This window comes from Haliaeetus leucocephalus, unplaced genomic scaffold, assembly GCF_000737465.1.
Source record: "Haliaeetus leucocephalus isolate CR32 unplaced genomic scaffold, Haliaeetus_leucocephalus-4.0 Scaffold587, whole genome shotgun sequence".
Lineage (NCBI taxonomy): Eukaryota > Metazoa > Chordata > Aves > Accipitriformes > Accipitridae > Haliaeetus > Haliaeetus leucocephalus.
The window spans coordinates 5,620,069-5,641,059 of NW_010973023.1; the positions used below are offsets into that span (position 1 = coordinate 5,620,069).

Here is a 20,991-nt window from a genome sequence, read left to right on the forward strand (position 1 = left end):
ATGAATCTGAGAAACTCCTCCTTAAAACACACGGGGTTTTGTTGCCCATGAATCTGGAATTAGCTGTCCCACCTTACTACCATTAATCTGCTGCTGAAAATGGAGCTCACTGACGTCTGTACCTAATATATTTTTGAACAAAGAAGAGTTTTTCTTTGATGGGATTTCCCTAGTTTTTTGAATTCTTAAAAAAGGAAAAAAAAAAAAGATCAGAGCTTTTGTAGCTCAAAGTATAGTGTCCTGGTTTTCTCTGGGATAGAGTTAATTTTCTTTCTAGTATGTTGTTATCTCAACACGAGTTTTACCTTTTTTTTCCCAATTCTCTCCCCCATCCCACTGCGTGAGGGGAAAGTGAGTGAGCGGCTGCGTGGTGCTTAGTTGCTGGCTGGGGTTAAACCACGACATATAGTATTTTCAGTACTTTGAAAACCTGTATTAAAATTGATTGGGGTTTGCATTTCAAAATCCATTCTCTTCCTCAGCAAACTGTTTTTGACAGCAAAACTTGGCATTCTGACTGAAAAAAAGCCAGACTGGTTCAGGAAACATTTTTGAAAGCTTTCCTTTTGTTGCACTCAAATTTTCCTGCGGGGAAAAATATTTTCAATTTTTCCTTCCCCAGAACTGGCGGGAGCAGGGATGAGCCGGGGCTTGACCCGGCTCCCACAGCCACCCGTGGCAGGGCAAAGGTGCACAAGGCAATGGATTTAATGGCTGGCAGCTGATGGAAATAGGAGGTCTCGCTCCTCCGCCTCCCTCCTCCCCTGGCAGGGGGCTGCCTCCTTCCCTGTGCCTGTCCTGGAGCCAGTTTAACTCGACAGACCCCGGGAAAGGGCTGATGGGGTAAGTTTGATGCCGGGTTAGTGAGCATCGCCGGCTGGCGGAGGTGCCCGGCAAGTACCAGAGCCCTTGGGAAGAAGAAGGGAGCGGGATTTCTTCCTTCGCAAATGCAAATTGTCAGGTAACTTCTCCCTCGGTGGTGTTGGCCTGGGTAGTAGACCTGGCTGTGAGAGGCTTCCCGCGCCAGCTACGTACAGTGTACGGATACTAACGCTTCCTCGCAAAACCAGTGTCAAAGGGAGTAACGTACCTTATCTAAATCGTACAGGACTCCCTGCAACAGAAAACACGAACCGTGATTAATTTTGCAACAGAACAGCACCATGAGAAAGCAATGTTTGTCAGTCAATAGAAATCACAAACAAGACCAGGGCTGGAAGGGAAGAGCATCGATGCAAACTCCCGATATCCCGCTCCCACCCCCTGGCTGCTCCAGCACCTCGAGAAGGTTCCTGTGCCTCCGCACGATGAAAAAGCGTGACACGTACCAGGCGTGAGTTTCTTTTCATGTCTTTTAACTGAGTGGTCAACTTATCCAGCTCTGTCTGGTGAACTTCCAGATACTCGCTGTAAACACAAACCAGAGAAGGGATGCATGAGCTCTGCAGCACATATCAAGCTGGCTGCTGACCATCCTGAAAGAAAATCTGCCCAATAAATGGCTTTCCTCACTGGATGCGTTTTCAGACAAAAACTCATTTATGTTGGTCTGTCCTAAAAGCAGCTCCCTGCTGCCTGTTTGGGAATAAATAGGAGCCACTTATTTAGCTGTGTGTAAGAGCTCGGTGTTCTCCTTACGCTGAACAACCAGTTTCAAGTAAGCTAATCTGCTGCTTAATTTAGGGGCTGGTGCCTTCCAATCGCTGCTCTTGTATCTGGCTGGTAAAAGCCCCGTTATCGTCTGGGATGTTATCTTAAGGGCAATACAACCTCTGATAGGGATCTAGGAAATTTGGAGGAAAAAAATGTTGAAATCCCAGCTTTTGGGAGCTTTCCCAGCAATTGGAGTGGAAGTGGGATTCTGCCCTGTTTCCCATACAAATATTTCAGATCCGAAGTCTTATAATCCAGACTCCAAGAGGTATATTTTCCTCTCCTATGATTAAGGATCCCTGTTCCTGTGATATGTTTCTCTAGGCTCTAAAATGTCACAGAAAGCTTCAATCAGCAAGCAGAATAAAGGCTCTTACTCCAGGCCATGCTTCAGGGCTCGGTAGACCTCTTCCATCCTTTTAGGCTGGGGCTCTTTAGGCGTGGTGCTGTTCTTATGGCCCAAATTATGCATTTTCTTCACCTTTGCTTGGGGCTTCTTGAGTGCAGAGGAATTTTCAATAAAGGAGTTACACCTGCAAAATGAACATTAAAGACGAGGAAACCCCTATAAATCATAATGATCTCAAAGGAGCGTAGCTTGAAGAATTCTTCTGATATTATCTCTGCTAGCAGAAATGAATCTGCTTCTGTGCCTGCCAGTTAAAGGACTTCATTTGTTTACAGGTTAAGAGGTCTGAGCAGCCTGGGACATGCGCTGTCAGCTTTTGATGTGCCAGTTGCCTTGCCGAGATATGAATGCTGGTCTGGAAACACCAGGCTGAGCCTGAGGCTCATCAGTCATTTCTCTGTCTTATACCATGCCTGTCCTGCCTCACGTTGCTCAGCCACAGCCACAAAAGGGCTGAGCTACATCCAGGTCCTAAAAACAAAAGGGAGCCCAGATGATCTCAGGTGTAAAGCCTGGGGGCTCCTAAGGAAGATTGGGGCTTGGTTAAGAGCGTGCCTGGAGGACAGCATCACGCTGCTGGTTTGGAGCGTGGACCATAGGTAGCTCTGTATGGCAAAGGGAGGACAGTTGTGCTGCATATAGGTGCCTCTGGTGACTCTGCTGGGGGTAGGTCAGCATCTACCCACCATCCCTGACTTGAGCTGTCAATGGGAAGTGACCCTTTGCCTGCCGTTCCTCCTCAATTGCTAACTGGTGGTCGGGCGCTCAGAGACTTTACACAAGTTAAAATTAAGTGTAAAGTACCCTCTGGGGGCATCGGGGACTGGATGACTTGGTAAGCGCCTGACTCAAAGTCCTGTCTAGCTAAAGAGAGGTGCAAGAAAAGGCTCTGCAGCCAAGCTCTGCCCTCTTTCCAGCAGGACATGAAGGCAGCCCCGCAGAGGAAACAGAGTTCCTTTGAATTCATAGCAGCGTGGCAATGAGAAAACTGTCTCTTAGGTAGCGACGGTCTTAAATCAGGGGCGGTGGGAAGCGCATCGTGTTCCTGCACATTTCGCATGTTGAAAAGATCACTGTGCGAGTTAGTAAATTAAAATGATTCTCTGAAATTCTCTCACAGCTCTGAGACATGTGAGGAAGCCCTGCGTTAATGGGGAAGAGGCAAACAGGCACGTGGTAGCTAAGGCAGAGGGTAACAGCCTAGTTAGACAAACAATACGTAGAGAGATTTTAGCCTAGAAGGCTTTCTTTGGCAAGTCAGAGAGAAGGCAGTCCTCTCCCGCTTCTTTTCCACCTTCACCCCCCAAACCCCAAGGGCTCCTTAGGGCCTGATTTGGAAATTCCCCTTAGAGAGCACAGCACTTGCCTGGAGCGTCTCTCCTGAAGCCCGCTGAAGCCAGCGAAGGACTGGCTTCTAATAATCCCATTAGGACCTCCTGGAGAGAAGGAATGTGATCCTATTGACATGATTTCGGGAAGCCTGGAAGATATTCCTGAAAAACAACAGAAAGCAGGTCAGTGACGATGGAGGGTGAGAGGCAGGCGGTGAGGCCGGGACTGCCTGGTGTCCATCGGTCACGGTAAGGGGCAACTGAACCCCACGAGGGGCCACGAGCCAGGGCACGAATCTGTTCGCATTGCCAAATCGTCCTGCCTCAAAACCAAAATGGTCCTATTTTCACTTCTGACTTATGGCCCATGGTCTACTGAAAATGGGCCAGAGGCACAAAGAGGGTCTGGATGTGGGACTAGAAACCAGATGCTTCAGCGTGATAATCCCAACGCCACCCCCAATTTCTTGCATGCCTGGCATGCTTCTCCCCCCAGCCCTGGTGTCCCCATCTGCTACATCAGGGTGTCCTGGAGATTATTTTGGGAGCGTGCAGAGCTCTTAGGGGGCTCTCGCCATCACTGTGAAGTGTTATTACATACATTAAAGCAAAAAAACCCCAGGGTTCTTTTAGCATGAATCAAGTCCTGCAGCTCCCCTTTGATCCTTGCTCCTTTTCCCCGTGGCTGTTCCCGCCCGACTGCTGAGAAGGAAGACGCGGTGGGTGTACGCGCAGCCACGGCGTGCTGTGATGAGAGATGGATGCTCTCCGCCACGACCAGAGGCAAGTACACAAGCTCCAGGCACCACATGCTCTGCGTTTCATGCGTTCAAGGGAGCTCAGCACCCCGGGAGGAAACACTTGCTCTGTGTGTGCCCGTTTCCGACGCCCAGCTTGGCATCTGCACCAAACTAAAGTGGTTTCAATCCACCCATAAAGAAATAGCAAACAAGTGCCGTGGTTCACGACAGCTCCATCAGCTTGCTGCTGCCACAAGGGGAGAGAGAGACATCTCCCTCTTCCTTTCCTCCTTGCTCCACCGTTTTCCATGTCCCGGCCCCGGCGCTCACTGCCCTCGGCAGACAACGAAGCAGACTTTTACGCTGCCTTAGTTTTGTGCTGCTCTGGTGAGACGAATGGCCTCACCGAGCCGTCTGAGGAGCATCACGGCCAGCTGAGGCCAGGCAGCAGAGCAGGGAGCGTGTGGGGAAGGGGGATGCTGGAGAAGAGGGCACTGGTCCTCAGGTGCTGCCAGGGACCAGCTCCTCTGTCCCGCAGGATCCATCCTCTCACTGCCTCCTCCTTTCCCAGGGTACCAGCACGGCTGCTAACGCCGTTCCACTGTGAAAAGGATTGAGAAACTAGGCCAGCTTAAAAATAACCTGACAAAAAACGAAAAAAGAGATTTTTTAATTTTTTTTTTTTTTTTTTTCATTTATTTTAAAAGTTGGACCCGGCATGCCCCACACCCCCATTTGACTCCAACAGCTGGGCCGAGGGGTGAGTTTGGTGCGGAGGCAGGATGGCACGGCAAGGGCTGGAGCTGCCTGCAGGCAATGGAGCTGATGCTCTGCGAAACCACGACCTACGGGGCTGAGGGGGTGACCGAGTTCAAACCACCCTCTCATCCCCACACACCAGCAAGGATCATGAGCATCCAAAAAAGCAGCCACTTGTGAAGGCCAGAGATTTGCAACATAAGCCTTCGCAGCCGAACGTACTTATTAAAGATAAGCACCAGAGCTACGTGGTGCCTGCACGGCAAACACTCACTGGAGAAAGCAAATACACGAGGAAACGTTGTGCGCCGTCCAGTTATCTTTAATTTGTAGTGCTAAGCTGGCCAAATACTCTTTGAGGTGGCAGTAGGCGCCGTGGCAAGCTACTGCTTCTCCGTGGAGAGGACTGCATTGCCCCAGGAGCTGCTTTGTCAGGAATGTTTCTGCAAGAGCTCTGCCAGAAATACTTCTTCCAGTCCCAGCACTGCCAGTGCTACTGGTAACGTCAAGTTTTCTCTATTGCACAACCAAAAATCTGTATGCTTTGGAAGCAAGGGTTGCCCCCTGTGACTTGACGGCCCTCAGAGATACCACCTGGGCTGCACTTAGGGCAAGTTTTCTCCTCCGCTGTGGTCAGCAGATAACGCTGCTCCACCATTTGTGTCCCCAGCTGAGCCCGGATGCAGCGCTGAGCCAGTTTAACCACCGCGAGGATAAACCCTTGGGATAGAGAAGTCGCTCTCGGGCAAACCAGGGCTGTGAGCACCCACGCTGGGCAGAAACCCACGGCCAGGAGAGATGGAAAAAAGGGAGAGGGTAGGTGCAGGAGGGTCTTGGGAGCAGCTGCTCCTCGTAGGCTCAGGAGAAACCGCAGTGAGCACAAGCTTCATCTTACTCATACAGGGATAAACATGCTCCAGCCACAGCTGGAGATACTTGAGTCTTTGGTCAACAAGAGCCCAAATTTGGCCCTACACTCAGCCCTGGCTCCTTAAGGCTCTCAGCACACCTCTGCAGGGCTGAGCTCTGCTCCGGCTTGCTGACACCCCGGCACTTGGCAGAAGCCACTTTGCAGCTTTCAAGGTCAAACCTCGCATCCCTATAGACGGTACAGCGTCTACCCGCGCCAGCTGACATCTAACAGCTCAAACCCCACCGAGAACCAGCTCCCGAGAGACAAGGCTGAAACCACCCGATCACAGTACTCTGGCGGTCTGCGCAGCAAGTTCCCTTTGGTTTTGCAAATAACCTTAAGACGGTTAGGCTGCATGATCTATGCTTCTATTTGTGTACAAGGATTTGCATTAAAAGTTGGGTCCAGAGTGCCAAGGAGCAGAAAAATCCCTTGCAAGTGTTCAGCGCTTGCATCGTTTGACAGGATGATTAACACACCCCCCGACAGCATCTGGAGACCTCTGAGGGTAGAAGCTAAACAACACTGACAGTCAGAGGTGATTTAACTGCATAAACATCAGCCATTCCTCAAAAAATAACAGGAATAAAACCAAACTTGAAGTTGGATACTAATCATGACCACGTTGGCTATAAAAATATAATTACTTTAGATTCAAAACTCTTGCCAAAATGCTAACATCTTCCACATGATGAATATCTTCTGTATTAATGTGAATGAAAGATGAATGGGTTTCGCTCTGAACAAAATCTTTGTGTCCGTGTGTGACCGTATCCAGATACACTGGAAGCGTTTCGGTTTTCTTTTCCTTTGGGGAAACTTAAAAAATTAATAATTTTGGAAAAAGGATGTACTTATTTATTGTCTTTATTTTGCTCAAGCACTTGGATGGCTTTGCAATGCCTTAGTAGCTAAGCCTTTCCTCAAGATACCAGAAGGAAGTGTGGAAGAAGTGCCATTGAAATGCAAATTGAAGACCTGCCTGGAGCTACTTTTGCTTTGCTTTTGCTTAAAATGGTCAGAACTCAGTGCCCAGATAGGCTTGTGCTCTCTCTCTATATTATATACAATCTTGGTGATTAATGTAGGTTTAATTTCTGTACAGAAGAAAACTGTGATAAAAGGAGGTAACAGAGTCAGAACTGATGAAATCTCCCAGTTCTGTTCAGTTACTTTTCAGTTCGTCAGGTTAGAGGTTGACTCTATTGTACAAACACAATCTGTTTTTAAGATTTAAACTTATATTGCTGACATCTTAGATACTTCCAACCGACCTCACAAAATCGCACTGACTCTGCCTAGCAGCAGCAGCCCCTTAGCCTAGATTCACATAGACAGTGGCTGCATGTGGGCACCACGTCGATAGATTATTTATGATACCTACATCTAGCAAAGACACTTTGAGTGATGAGTATTTGTCACATTGTTGTAATATACTTTGTAGAGAAGGATTGTATTTTCATGCCTCTTAAACCACTCACAGGCCTCTGTGCTGTCAACTAAATAAGCCTACCTCTGAATTTAATAACACAGTTGTACTCTGATTATACTCATAGATGTAGTCACCAGTATAATTTCAGTAAGGCTCAGCCCACAAGGACTTACCCAGATCTCCAGCTGACCTTACCGGTATCCCTACAGATGAACACTACTAGGGGGATTTTGGTGCTAGTCCAATGTAGTGATCAAGTTTCTAAGTCTGCATTTAGTAGTTAGGTGATATAATGCCACTGTCTCCTAGATACAGTATACATTTTGCTCTCAATATAAAGCATATTGCACATTTAAAATGGTATTAAATGCTTTTGAGATTTAAGAGATCCACCTCAGCAGCGGATGCAATGAGTATGCTTACATTTTTTAATCTATATAGCTAATGAACCACTGATGTTTCATTTTAAAAAGTCACCAGTCTGCTTACTGCTAATATAAGCATGCACTGTGTAGGAGCATAATTAATATAATTAGTACTGCCCGTGCTAAGTGCACGGCAGTTGAACGATGAGCCCATCAGTGAGTCAAGGGATAAGGTGAAATCCTATCAGTACTCTTTCTCTGCCCTATTCACTAATAGCTTGCAGCAGGGAATGGCATATAATTGACGATGTCTCTGTCCCTGGGGAAATAAAAGTCCCCTCTCCCAGCTCTCCTTTCAGTCTGGAAACGGGGAAACAGCTGAGCCTGAGCTAATGAGAGGGAAAGGGACCATTGAGGCCATCACTTCCACAGGGCTGCCCTCTCTTCGTCACCCTCAGCATGGACCTCCACCGCCCGTAATGCTGAAATATTTGATAAACAGCGCGGGCTTCGATCCAAGCTAAGAGCGGGGAAGTTCAGTCAGAAACACATTTGCTAAACCTAGACTGACTTTCACACAGTCCCTTTTTGTTCGCTTCTTCCCCGTGACCAACCCGGAGATGGTATTTTTTGTTCACCACATTGATGAGTGGAAGCTGGTTTTGCTACTCGTGTGCATGTAAAGCCATGTAAAGCTGCAACAAATAGCCGAGTGGTGATGGTGCCCTTGATTCCTCCTGCTCTCTCTTTGTAGCAGCTACGGTTACGGCTCTGGGTCTAGGGTTTGCTGTAGGGTGTTAGACAGCTGTCTGCAGCTGAGGGTTTGTGGAATAGAGGCTTCGAGGATGCTTTGGGGTTATGTATAAGCCTTGATTAAATGGGAATGTGGGGTTGGACTCAGTGACCGAAAGGACCCTTGATAATCCTGTTTCTATCTTATTTTTTTGTGCAACACGTGTTTCAAGGCCCATTCTGGATCTAAGGAGCTGCAATCCCTACAGTGAGATGGTTTGTATGTTGTTCCTTCTGCTGATCTGTGGTCTGCAGGCTGCCTGTTAAAAATTGGCGGTAATTATTTAAGTTAAGGTAAGCTGAAGGGGTCCACTAAACTGATGCAACTGGATGGCTGCAGAAGTCAACTGACTCTGTTTTGCATGCCAGGAACATTTCTTACCTGCAGACCCGGGGTATGTCTAACAAATGAACGGGTATCTTCTTGAATAATGAAAGAAAAGAATATGTTCCTCTCTCATCTATGTCAAGGTCTGTGTTCTGCTTATCAGACTAGCTTACAAACGTAAAAACTTTTAATTGCAATAAGATCACATTTAGAAGTGTGCATGTCCAAAAGAATAAATCCAATAAGGGAAGAAACTGGTTATACCCTAGAAGTCATGTCCTCCTCCCAGCCAGCCAATTCTTTCTGCTTTGCATTCATAAACCCAAAGAACACAATTCAATTCTAAACTTACTCAGGCTCAGTTCAATGCTGAGCTCATTCAGTACACCTTCGGCTGGTGTCGCTTGCTTTTGTAGCCTAAAGTCTAGCCATTTTTAGTATTTATTTTCCAACTTCTTCCTTCTGACTTAATTGAATCACCCTGGCAATATGAGGCCAGCATGGCCAGTAGCCCAAATAAGCACCTGGAATTTATGGTTTCCATGTTCCCTAGACTCCTAGTAGGCACAGAAGTATGCATCTTGGATGAGAACATAGACATTCTTGTGGATGATTTTTTAATATAAAAATTTGACAATAATATATGGGTAAGAGCGCTCAGGAGCATTATAAAAACTTTCACAAGAAATTTAATTCTTGCACAAGAGCCTTTACACTTTTAGAACAAAAACTTTTAGGCATTAGCGCACAGGCTCCTAATTCCTGGATGTGTCAGGAACATTTCTGTGGGATAGGATCTCCTGGAAGCACCCTTAGAAGGGTGTCTTCTGTTGGTCATTAGATTATGTGCATTGCAACTTTCATGGCATATTTTATGCTCCCAGTGATTGGGCTGCTCCTCCCTTGTGCAGGGTAGCATTTGCCAGGGTTGTACAGACATGTGAGCTCCATCTGAAGAACTATTCTTGGTTGCCAGAACAAAATCACGTGCACTTGTTCCATCAAAGTCCAAGGCTATGAGATATTCCTAAATAGCAGCATATGGCTATACTGACAAGCACACTTCCCAAGCCTACATCAGCCGGTGAAAGGCCAGCAGATCTGTGAGCTTCGAACGTTAATTTTAGCATACAGAAAAAGAGCCACGTGGGCTTACCAGCATGGCTGCGGAGAGCGGCATCGCACAGAGAGGGAGCTATAGCCGAGATGGCTCCCTCTCCTTCCAATGGGACATGTGGGAGCACCGGGGTCACGCTCAGATGGGCATCAAAGCCGTCGGTAGCCACGTATTCCTGCCCCAGCGCAAGGAAGCAAACTTCTGCCCCATCTCTTGCAGCACCAAGAATCTTAGTTTAACCCACCGCAGCTCGTCCTGCCCTCGCTGGCAGCCTGAGCTGGGTCTCTTCCCCCACCGTGGACATCCAAGCCTCGCCACTGACTATCCAGCAGGATCTCTCTGAAGGCTCGTGCTCGCTTTTCACCGATAGCTTTTCATCTGCGTCAGTGACGTCTGCAGTGATTCTTTCTTTTATTAGTTGTCTTTCAATACCTTCAGTTTGGGCGGATTCAGTTTTTACAATGCACAAAGAAGCGTTTATGCAACTCGTGCATCTTTTACAGCTCTACTTAAGCCCATAGCTGGGAGCTTTACTTTGTCATGCAGAAATCCCTGCGAGTGAGCACAAGGTGCCGTTACCTGTTTCTAATAAATGAAAACATTAGCTTTGGGTATTTCGGTACCAAATTTTAGCTTTTGTTTCATATAATATTTTTCCCAAGACTTGATACTAATAGCAAGACTTGTACTTTATGGTCTCATTTCCTTAAGAACATTTTTTATGTTGTATGTAAGGACATTTTCAACTCAAGTGCTACAGTATTTGCTAGCTCATCACTAGACACCCTGAGCAGAAACACAAATTGTCTACCATCTGGAATAGCTCATGCTGTTTGTTCTGCTCCTCCTACCCAAACTGGATGAAGTACATATACCAAAAAGCAATAGTAATAGTAGGAAAAAAGCTAACAATCCAGGTCAATAGCAAAATGGTAAAGTATATGTGGCTGTAATTGTATAGGACCTGATACCTGATGCTCCCACCGCAATATAGCTCCACAAATTCTGTAAGCATCGGTCGTTTTTCACACCAGTCTAGGTGCCAAAGTCGGTGTGGGGACTTTTAACTTCATCTTTTATTTTTACCGTAAAACATGCCTTTGGCTCTAACTCTCATCACCTCACTAGCGCAGAAATAATGACTGGCTGTGGCTAAGGTAAAAGCAGCACCTCCCTTCTGTCTTGCACCACGATTAGCTTTCTTCCTGCCCTTTTCGTAGCCGCTCTTTCACCAGAGCTCTTGGTACATGCCTGGTTTCCCCCACCGGAGAGCCACAAACTGCCCTTTTCCTCCGCTTAACCTCCCCTCAGAGAAACACCTACAGCGACGCTCCTTACCCTTGGCGTAGCACGTGCCGAAAACATAAGGCGAGGGAAATGCAAATGAGTTATTTCACCATAATAAACCCAAGGAAAATAAATTTGATCCTAAATGGCTCCCGCCCACGACAGATGGGTTCGTGGTAGCTGACCTCCTTTTTTTTCAGTTCCAACATTTGTTTCGCGCTGGCAGCTGGAGCGACCGTGCGCACGAGCCCATGCGGTGCCCTCCCTAATGCCGTTCCCTTACAGCGCTAGAAACACAGAGCAATTATATTCAGCTGGCATTAGCGTCGATAAGCGATATTTGGTCTGTAACAGTACGTACGAGTGTGGCTGAGGGATCAGAATCCGGCCGTCTAATTAGATTTGATGTTCATTCATTTCAAACCCACCCCGGTACGCAGAATTATCTTTGATTAGAAGTCAGCTCCAATTCTACTCATCATTGATTATTCTTTATGTCAATTAAAGATTTAATTAAAAACAAAGCCCCCCGCTGTTCAAGTACCAGCAAATAATCTAAAGAAAAAGCATTTCTGAAAATCAACTGAAAATGATCTTCTCGTGCTTTAAACCCACCTTCCACCAAATCTGTAACAGAGGTTCGGCGTGAGTAACCTGTCCGTGTAATGAATCACGCTGTCATTTCGGCAGTGCTACACAATAGTAAAGGTGGAAGGCTTTGTCCTGCTCTGTCATCTATCCCTATTTTAGAAGATAAACTACAAAGAGGTATCTTGTGAGAAGCAGTTAGACTAGCAGGATGGAAAACAGGCTGTGGGAATTACTCTAGCAACAGCCTGGCTACTTCTCTACCTCTTTTGGCATATGCTGCTGAACACTACCCCACTGACGACACACCTTGGGTGGAATTTCAATTTCTCAGGTCATAAAAAGCAATCAACCTATTCTGCACTTTTGCAGGCATTAGCAGTAGGGGAGGCCTGGGAAACCATGAGTGGTGCTGGCAGTCTCCCGTGTCCCTTACTGACCGACATTTGGACGAGCCCATAAGTAAGATCTGAGAACAAGTGGGGTAAGTCAGCCCTGATGTTAATACATGCCACTCTGGTGGGAGACTTTTGGCAAAATCCGTGATGACTGTGAGCAGTGACCTAAATTTGTGTGTCAAGTGTAAGCAGCAGAGTGGCTTCGCTTTCTCAGACTGTGTAAGCAATGAACATAAAAACCTTCTCGCTGGCAGGAGAGAAAAGCAATGACCCAGCAGTGTTTAATATAAAATCACCCTTAAGAGCGCTGCTTTCTTTTAATACTTTGCACCAGTACTTCTGCTGTTTACAACCCTCATTTAATGCAGACGGCAGCAGCACGGGCAAGGACAGCAAGCCGAGACTACTACGTCTTTGCATCTGCAGGAAAGTAAAGGCACCAAGTAAACACATGTAGGATGGTTTAGGTAACCAGTGGGCTACTCTAGAAATTAGTTGTTTTGCTTCGGCCAAGACAGACAAACACTGGCTGTACTCGGTATCCACTCCAGGTACGCCCTAATATAAGCATAAGTGAGCTAAATTAAACAAATAGGACAGGCATTTCATCCCTGAAAGGAAAGTAAAACATCGTTGTTGTCAAATCCTTTCAGTCGCTAATGAGATACAAACGCTTTGCTTCTCCTCTTTAAATACGTGGGATTAGGGTGATTTAAAATGTGTTTATATGATCGTTCTACTTCAAGGGACGTCTTAATGGCACATCGCTCACTAAAATGTTGAAGATGCATCACTCTATGTTTTAAGACAGAACATCTTTAAAGCTGGACGTTCTTGTCCCAGATATGAGTATTGCACCAACGGATTTATTTAATCTTTTTGACACCTCACAAGTGTGGCCATTTCAAGAGCATTGCCATAAAAGTCCTGTGTTAACTTCATTTATATTTGGCTATAGCATGTGTCTGAAGCTTTCTTCTAGTACATCAAGTGGCTGAACACTGTCCATGCACAACCGAGAGAGGCTGTGTCTTGGCTTCAGTTCATTTAAATTAAAAACTTGAATCTTGTGCTAGAGAAGATCTTATGTATATGACCTCTAAAACTTTTATTTAAAATTAATGGCAGAGGTTATTATTCTTCTGGCTAAAATCTTTTCAATTTTAAAAACTCTCAAAGGCATAGGAGACAAAAGTGCACATCTAATACCATCAATAGCCTAAACTTCCCCCAGACCACTGCCATCTTCTCTAGTCAGGATCATTAATGGAGCTGTAAAAAGTAACTGGAAGAGATTTGATGCAGGATAAAGGGGTAAGGGGGCTCCGTGCTAGGTAAAGAGTCCCTGTTGGAAAAGCTTGTGTTAAAGATGCTGGTACTGGAGAAGAGATCTGATGACCAACGGGACACAGCTGAGCAAAACCAGGAACCTCATGGCTATGTGCAGACGGCTGGAGGGACAGGTCTCTGCCCCCACGGTACTGTTTTACATGGAATAGTCACAGCCCACCAGCGCAAAAAGCAGGACAGCTTCATAGATACACAAGTGTTTACAGAAACAGCTTGAATACATACATAGAATTTTATGGAGAACTGTTGTCCTTGTCACTGCTTTCTGAAACCACGTTTCATTTCAGTAGCCATCAAGTTTCTCACTATAGAAAAGCTGTTCCCTCTTGAACCTGCAAGGGCTTTCTGCTCCTTGGGGCAAAGGAGGTTACACTGTTTGAGTGATCACTGGCACAGATTTGGCTTGGCCCGGTTAGCACTCCCCCACACAATTACCAGGCATGGTTTGGGAAGCCGTGTGGGCCAAGGACCATTCCCAAAGCAGTCTTCAGGTGCTTCCCTCTTTTGGAGGACAGGGGAATTCAACGCCATGGATACAGGCTGGTCTGTTCCTGTTCCCATTAGCACCTAAGAACAATCCCAAATGCCCGTAGTTTACTGTCACGGACACAGCCAATGCTAACCTGATGAAAACCTTAAATATACGGTAAGTAGATCTAGTCAGGTTAAATAATTGGTAAATTTAATCTGTAGTGAACATTTAAAAAAGAAATCTTGATTCTAAAACATCATACGCTCCAGCCGTGCTATAGGATTAGTTACCATTCGAGTCTTTTAGACACAGAGACATTACGGATAAACTGAGCGTGGATTAAACAGATCTGACAGCGTTTATTGTCGCTGAACTACAAGGTAATTATCTTGCGTAACTTTTCATTGCAGAAATTAAGGCAGCACGCATCTCAGCACAGCCCTGCTTTTCCACAGTCTGCCATTTAAAGGAAAAACCCACCGGGGCCATCGCAGGCTAATGACGAGCTTATAGGAGTGACCCCACAGCTTGTCCTCCAGTGCCTTCCCACTCTTTTCTCCTTTCCTTCTCTGTTGAGATTTCTGCATTTTCCAATTCATATCGTAGTAATGGACCATCATTCTAGTATAGGAAAAGGAGGATATAACGGTTTTATACGATGATGGAAAACTATTTTCTCCTTTTGCCAATGGAAGCCATTGCCTTCCTCACCTGGTGGCAGCACGACATGCCCACAAGAAATACAGTGGCTGGAGAAATCACGCAAACAGCGTTCTGTTTATGCTCACATAGGAGCTGTTACGCTGGACCCACCGGTGCCGCCTTCTCTACCAGGAAGAAGGAGGATTATTTTCTTTTTAAGGGTAGAGCCAGGAAAGAATGGGGAAAAAGCAACCTCTTGCTGGATAACTGCAGATGAAAAGCCATCTAACCTTCAGGGAGCTTCTGCTGTCAGCGTAGGGCATGGAAATCAAGTATGTTGCAAGCACGTCCAGTCCAGCATCTGCATGCATGGAAACAAGGCTTTGTGGTCCAGCTGCCATCTGGGGAGATGATGGCAACGTTTCCCTCTGATTTCAAAGAAAGCAAAACCTTGGTATATGCAGGCAGAATTTTAAGCTGATTATTCTCCAGCCTCAGTTGAAGTCTTAGCATTTTTAATAAGGCTTCGGTTTGGTTTTGTGTAGCACAGATGACTTAGTGAGCACTTCCAGCTCTTGGCTTTATTAATCTGAACATCTAATAAACTAAACATTCATCTCTGTTTACTTTAGCAGATGTCTATTCTTATTCATAAGATTTTGTGTATACCTAAGTAGATGCGGCCTCCAAGCATTACACTGAATTCAGGAAAAAGCCTCGTGGTTCAAAGAGCACCTCACAGCCAATTGCTTCCTATCCCACAATCATCTCTAGCCAAAAACCCAAGTCCTTCTTTGAACTAACAAAACAGTATTTTGCGGATGTACTGAACAAGACAAGGAAAGTGCAGTCAGTCATGCAAGACTTGACACATTATACACTTAATTGAGCAGTGGCATTTTTTTCAACAGCATCATCACCCACTGACGTGCCTGTATGGTTGGGAAAGTGCACAGGGATAGCTCTTGCTACTATGTTCCAGCGATGCTTGCAAGGATGAGAAGACAAAAAGGTGTCTCCATACCCGGGGAGACTCCCTGGCCAAAGACTACTTGTGGGGATGTTATTGCAGAAAGCTGTAACATACGCCCCTACTTCTGTACCACAATTAAAGTCTTAAACCCAAACATTTTTAAATTAAGTTCCAACAGAGGACATCAAGTTGCTTAATTACAGAAGAGGCCCTTTCCCTCATGTTATACGATTAGAAAACGCCCGTCAGACTTTGACTACAGAACTACATGAACTGCCCTACCTACCTGCCTGCCTGCAGCAGTACCACGGACCAGCGCCACCATCTCAGCCCCAAGCACAAGTCCTGCTCCCCAACACTTCTGAGGCATCCTCAAGGGGTTCCTTCACTACAAACCACGGTTTTTTTCCCCTCTGTTTTGCCTCAGTCTTCTGGCAGATGCAAGGTAAATTCAACAAAGAAGACAGATGCCTCATTGAGGGACAAATCAAGCTGTTTTGGCTGCTCAGACAGTGGGATGGTAATTTGGGGAAAGAGAAAGGAAGCTGCGGTGCTCAACCTTGCCCCGTCTGTTGAAACATAAACCTCCTGCAGCTATTTGCAGGTGCTTATTTGCCTACCTCCAACAGATTTCACTGTAAATTAGTTCCTCCCTTTGGTCAGCTCGAATAGAAAGATTTAAATAGTAATAGATAGGGTCTGTCTAGCTTGGTCTTCTGCAGAGATGAAGGCACAAACTAAAACCAGAACCTCAGTGATGACTAGATAGATTTTCTCTGCTGCAACTGCTTTTTGGAGTCAATGGGTGGCTCGAAGTTTTCCTGTTGGTGATGTTTTCAGGACAAACGCAAGTCTGACAGATCTCTGGGTGGTACAGCTAAATGGGTTTTCTGGATTTAAAAAAAAAAAAAAAAGTGGTTTCTTGCAGAAGGGAGTATTTGAAAGAGATCTGGTGTCACTGAAGGGTTACCAGCAGGCTGCCTGACCTGGGAAGCTCTAGCTGCTGCAGCTAATCAGGCTGTTTGAGGGCCAAGAGAGAGGGCAGGCTGCGAGCAGTGGGACAGCAGTAATGAGGTGGCTGGCTCTGCCAGCCAAGGTCAGCTTACTGGAGGCATCAGAGACCGGAGAGCTTCTCATGCTTTAAAAGGGCTGGAAGATAAAATGTATTATTGTGACTACTTCATGTGTTGCACTGGTTCCAGGGAACCGTCAGCTTCAATTTGTTCCTCCCGTTGAAAAGACGAAAGATGCTCGCATACTTCTGTGCTAATCCGTCATTTCTTTTGTGCTGGTTGGGGAATAAAGATTACAGGATACCCTTGTAACATAAAAAACACAGCAGAAAAAGATAACTTTAGGAAAAAAAACTGAGTTAGTCCTTGCGTCACGCTTAGAGGACTCGCTTCTTATGGAGGTCACTGGGTGAAGAGCCTGGATGCAAAGACCAAGGCAAGGTCTGTGCTTGCGGCTGCCAAAAAGCAATTCAAGAGCACCGAGGAACCTGCTCTTCTCCACACCTTCCAGTGAGTGGGGCGGCACGTAGTGGGACCTGCTTTTGGATCACGGCTGGGATACAGCTGGTTCCTGGAGCCTCTGTGCTGCTCCCTAATTAACCTGGATGTCGTCAGGGCGGGGGGAATCCTCTTTCTTCCCAACAGCACCAGACTCAGCAGCAAAATACTTCAAAGCTAGAGTGGGAGAGCCAAAACTCAGGGGATTGAATCCAAATCCCCTGAATGCAGACGTGTAGCGAAGCAGAAGGGGTAATGGTTTTAAACTAAAAGAAGGTAGATTTAGACTAGAAATAAGGAAGAATTTTTTTTATGATGAGGGTGGTGAAACACTGGAACAGGTTGTCCAGAGAGGTGGTAGATGCCCCATCCCTAGAAACATTCAGGGTCAGGTTGGACGGGGCTCTGAGCAACCTGATCTACTTGAAGATGTCCCTGCTTATTGCAGGGGGGTTGGACTGGATGACCTTTAAAGGTCCCTTCCAACCCAAACCATTCTATGATTCTGTGAAAGTTGAGACAAAACTGCTGCCCACTTGCAGTAAAACAAGAGCTCAAGGTGCTCCGGGAAGCAAACAAGCAGTGTTCGCTCGCAGGAGGATGCTCGACCAGGTTTTGTCGTGGCAGCTGTCTCTAGATTGCCAAATGGGGGTAAAACCAGCTCCCGGAGAGTATTAACCTGGTACCCGCTGCTTTCCCTTTGGAATACCTGCCTGGAGCAGGAGCCAGAGGCACCAGTTTTGCAGGACGGGACAGGACTGGGGTGAGCCAGCCCTAGCGCAGCCACGCAGCCCACCTGGGTGCAGGTAAGCGAGGGCAAGAGCAGCGTTTGCACTGAGGAGCAGAAATACAGCTGCTGAGCAGCCAGAAAAATACGCAGTTTCTGCTTTGATTTGGGATATGCAGGGAAGGACGGTCATGGGGCTCAAAGTGAGCTGGCTGCCCAGCCTTAGCTAAGCCATTCCTGACATTAGGCAGAGACTCATAATATGATCCGGTTTATTGCATCCAGGGTTGGCTCCTGCTGCTGCTCTCTTTCTAGACCTCTCACGGCGAGTTGGCAAAGCCCATCCTATCGTTCCTTCTCCAGCCGCCCAGACTGCCCTCCTGCTTTGCTCTGGTAAAACTAAATTGTCTGAAGGACAGAGAGGGAAACAAAGATGTTGGCAACTTTGCTACAGGGAGGAAATTAAATTCTCGTTTACACTGGTGCACTTCCAAAGTGGAGCCACCACGGTTTGTGAAGTCCCCCGGAGCAAAATTGCTTCTGCTGTCAAAAGACTTTAAGTTTTATTTTAAATTCACAGAGGGCCCAATTCTTTCTCTCTGCCTTCTAAAAGGGCAAGCACATCCTGCAGTCTGTGACACAATCTGTGCAAAACTGGCAGGGAAGAAAAACAGTCAGTGCATGCTCTTGCTGATTAATTTTGAAAATCTTTTACAGAGAAACTTCTTTAACAACCTTCCTGCCAGAAGAGCAACGAGCACTGGAAGCTGAGCGACCAAAACAGGGACCTCCAAGCTCCTGCTAAGTAGGAAAATAACCAGGTCTTTTTCCATTTTGTTAATAGAGTCATCCAGGAACCACATCGCTTGGAAGTGATGCGACGGGCCCCTATCCGATACTAATTCACGTCCCAGTCCTCTCTAACAAGCCCGTGCCAGGAGCGTGCGTTCAGGCATCGCTCCCCTTGCTTCCTTCCCTGTCTGCTTTCAGCTGATGCTCTGTGCTGGTTGAATGGCCACAGACACAAGCTGCCTATCTCCCCGCTGCTTGTGGCTTAGCTTGACTGATGAAAATACCCCAGTAAGTGGGTTGTCCGTGAGCAGCTTGTCACTGCCACACGTATAGCACGAGGAAAAAAAAAAAAAAAAAAGAAAAAGTCAGACCAGCTATCCCTTTTTTGGAAAAGCCAATGCTGCTTTTAGTTCTCACTCCCACTTCTTCCTAGCAGGGAAGCAAAGCGCCTTCCCCCTGGAACCGGACCTTTTCCAGCCGCCTGCTTTGTCTGGAAGTTACCTTTCTTCTTGCTCAGGTTTAAAAATATCAAACAGCAAAAGGTAATGCCGCGTGGCGTGTGAACGTGCTGCTGTGAGTCTTGAGGCCGTGTTTTGCACCACTGTCACCCTGAGTATTTGCTCTGTGATACAGGTGAATAAAATGGTCATGTGCCTTGAGACCTCAAGGAGGTAAAGCAACCTTCTCACTTAGGGATGCTCCTTCACAAACCACAGACTTCTCCCCTTACACATCCCCAAGTGTTTAAGAAATATTAATTCTGCTACAGAAATGCCTCTAAGATGTAACTGTACTGTCGTTCTTGAGAGGAGTAGAGAGAAAAGCTAATTGCTCTGTTCCTTAGGCAGGAGCCTGGAAAGAAATTCAACCTGTTGCTCCTTAAAAAGCAAAACAAACAAACAAAAACCCAAAGCCCACACCTTGTCCAGGAAATGCTGCTTGGATGTCAAAAGTTAAACCAGCATCAGGTTATGGGATTTTAAAAGTCCACATTGCACAAGTGCTTATCTGCACTTGCAAGAAGCACAGACACCATCTTAAGTGACTGTCCTAGCGATTTAGTTACTGGCTGAGAAAATGCTGAATTTACGGAGGAAAAGATAGATTTTGCTGCCATCGTCTAATATATACCCACCCACACTTAAGTGTGGAGCACTCTTGTCATGTTTGCCCGTTACGGTTATAAAGCACTGTTTCTAACCTGTCCCAGCGGATACCTTCCTCGAGTCTGGCCACAATAAACCAGATCCCATTAAATCTCTTCCCAGAACGTGAAGATCTCAGAGACGCCTGGGCAGCGAGCACAGGAATCTTCCAGGAAAGACACCTTCCTCTTGCCTCCTTCCTCAAGCCCCCTGTTTGGGTATGCTCTCATTTTTTTTGTTTATTCAGAAGGAGAGGGATGCTTGTGAAACCTAATTAGCCACTGGGGAAGATGAAGATAATGTTTCTGTTGGGGAGTGTGTTCCCTGCCCCGGGCTCCAGCTGCGTGACAGCAGCCTCAAACACGGTAATTAAGATGAGCGTGGCAGAATGCACGGCCAGATTAATGAATACAGAAATTACGCTGAAAATAAGAGTCAGCTCTTCCCAGGGAGATGTACGAAAGGGCGCAAAGGCAGAGTGGCCACACGCACGCAAACGCACGCAAACGCACGCACAGAGTTTCCAGAAAGCTTTTTGAAACTTTGAATGAGAGACAGCAAAATGCTCAGTTAACACAGCAATAGAAAGATCAGTCATAGGATTAGGATGACCTTTTGTAACCAGGGCATTCAAAGGTAAACTGAAGTGCAATGCCAGTGTGTAATATGTTTGCATCAGTTCTTGGGAATGAGCCAGAGACTGAAAGGAGAACTTAAGAGGGTCTAAGCTTTCCTCCAACCAGTAATACCATAAAAGCTCACTGGAAATAGAAAGACAAGACCTAAGGAGACGCTGAGACTTTTTTTTTTTCATGGAAACCAGGCTAAGCACTTCCACGCGCTGTGAGAAAACATTAAACCAGTTCCCCCGCCCAGCTTTTCACATCCCTCACCGAACACACACACCCAAGATTTTTTTCTCCCATTCCCACCCAAGAAGCCCCCCAGAAACCCCCTTTCCCCTCCTCAAAACCCCGTCGCCGCCTCACCCCCCGCGACCTCAGCTCGCTCGCGTCCAGCCTCGGCACCAAGAAGTGTCGTCGTCCCCCACCTCCAGCTTCCTTCCCACGCGGGTTTCTGTCCCGTGTCCCCCCCCCCCGAGCCCGGCCGGGTACCTGTTGCTGCCGGCGGGGCCGCTCACAGCCCGCCCCGGGACGCCGCTCGCCCCCCGTCGCCGCCCAGCGCTCCTCGGGCACCCCGGCGACCCATCCCCATAATTAAAGATAATAATAAAATGAAAATGAAAAAATAAAATAAGAAATTAAAA

The 20,991-nt window shown here is 46.6% G+C and overlaps 1 protein-coding gene across 2 annotated transcripts in view; it reads right to left on the reverse strand.

The window, feature by feature from the left end:
- The window catches only part of FAM65B (family with sequence similarity 65, member B), a 68,857-nt gene that overhangs the window by 31,241 nt on the left and 16,625 nt on the right, over positions 1 to 20,991 (reverse strand). For both annotated transcript variants that reach the window (XM_010577949.1, XM_010577950.1), the window contains exons 2-5: positions 3,429 to 3,555; positions 2,031 to 2,186; positions 1,329 to 1,407; positions 1,091 to 1,114 (exon numbers count right to left, since the gene is read on the reverse strand). In XM_010577949.1, the coding sequence (XP_010576251.1) occupies positions 1,091 to 1,114; positions 1,329 to 1,407; positions 2,031 to 2,186; positions 3,429 to 3,555 (386 nt within the window). The remainder of the gene's footprint in view (positions 1 to 1,090; positions 1,115 to 1,328; positions 1,408 to 2,030; positions 2,187 to 3,428; positions 3,556 to 20,991) is intronic.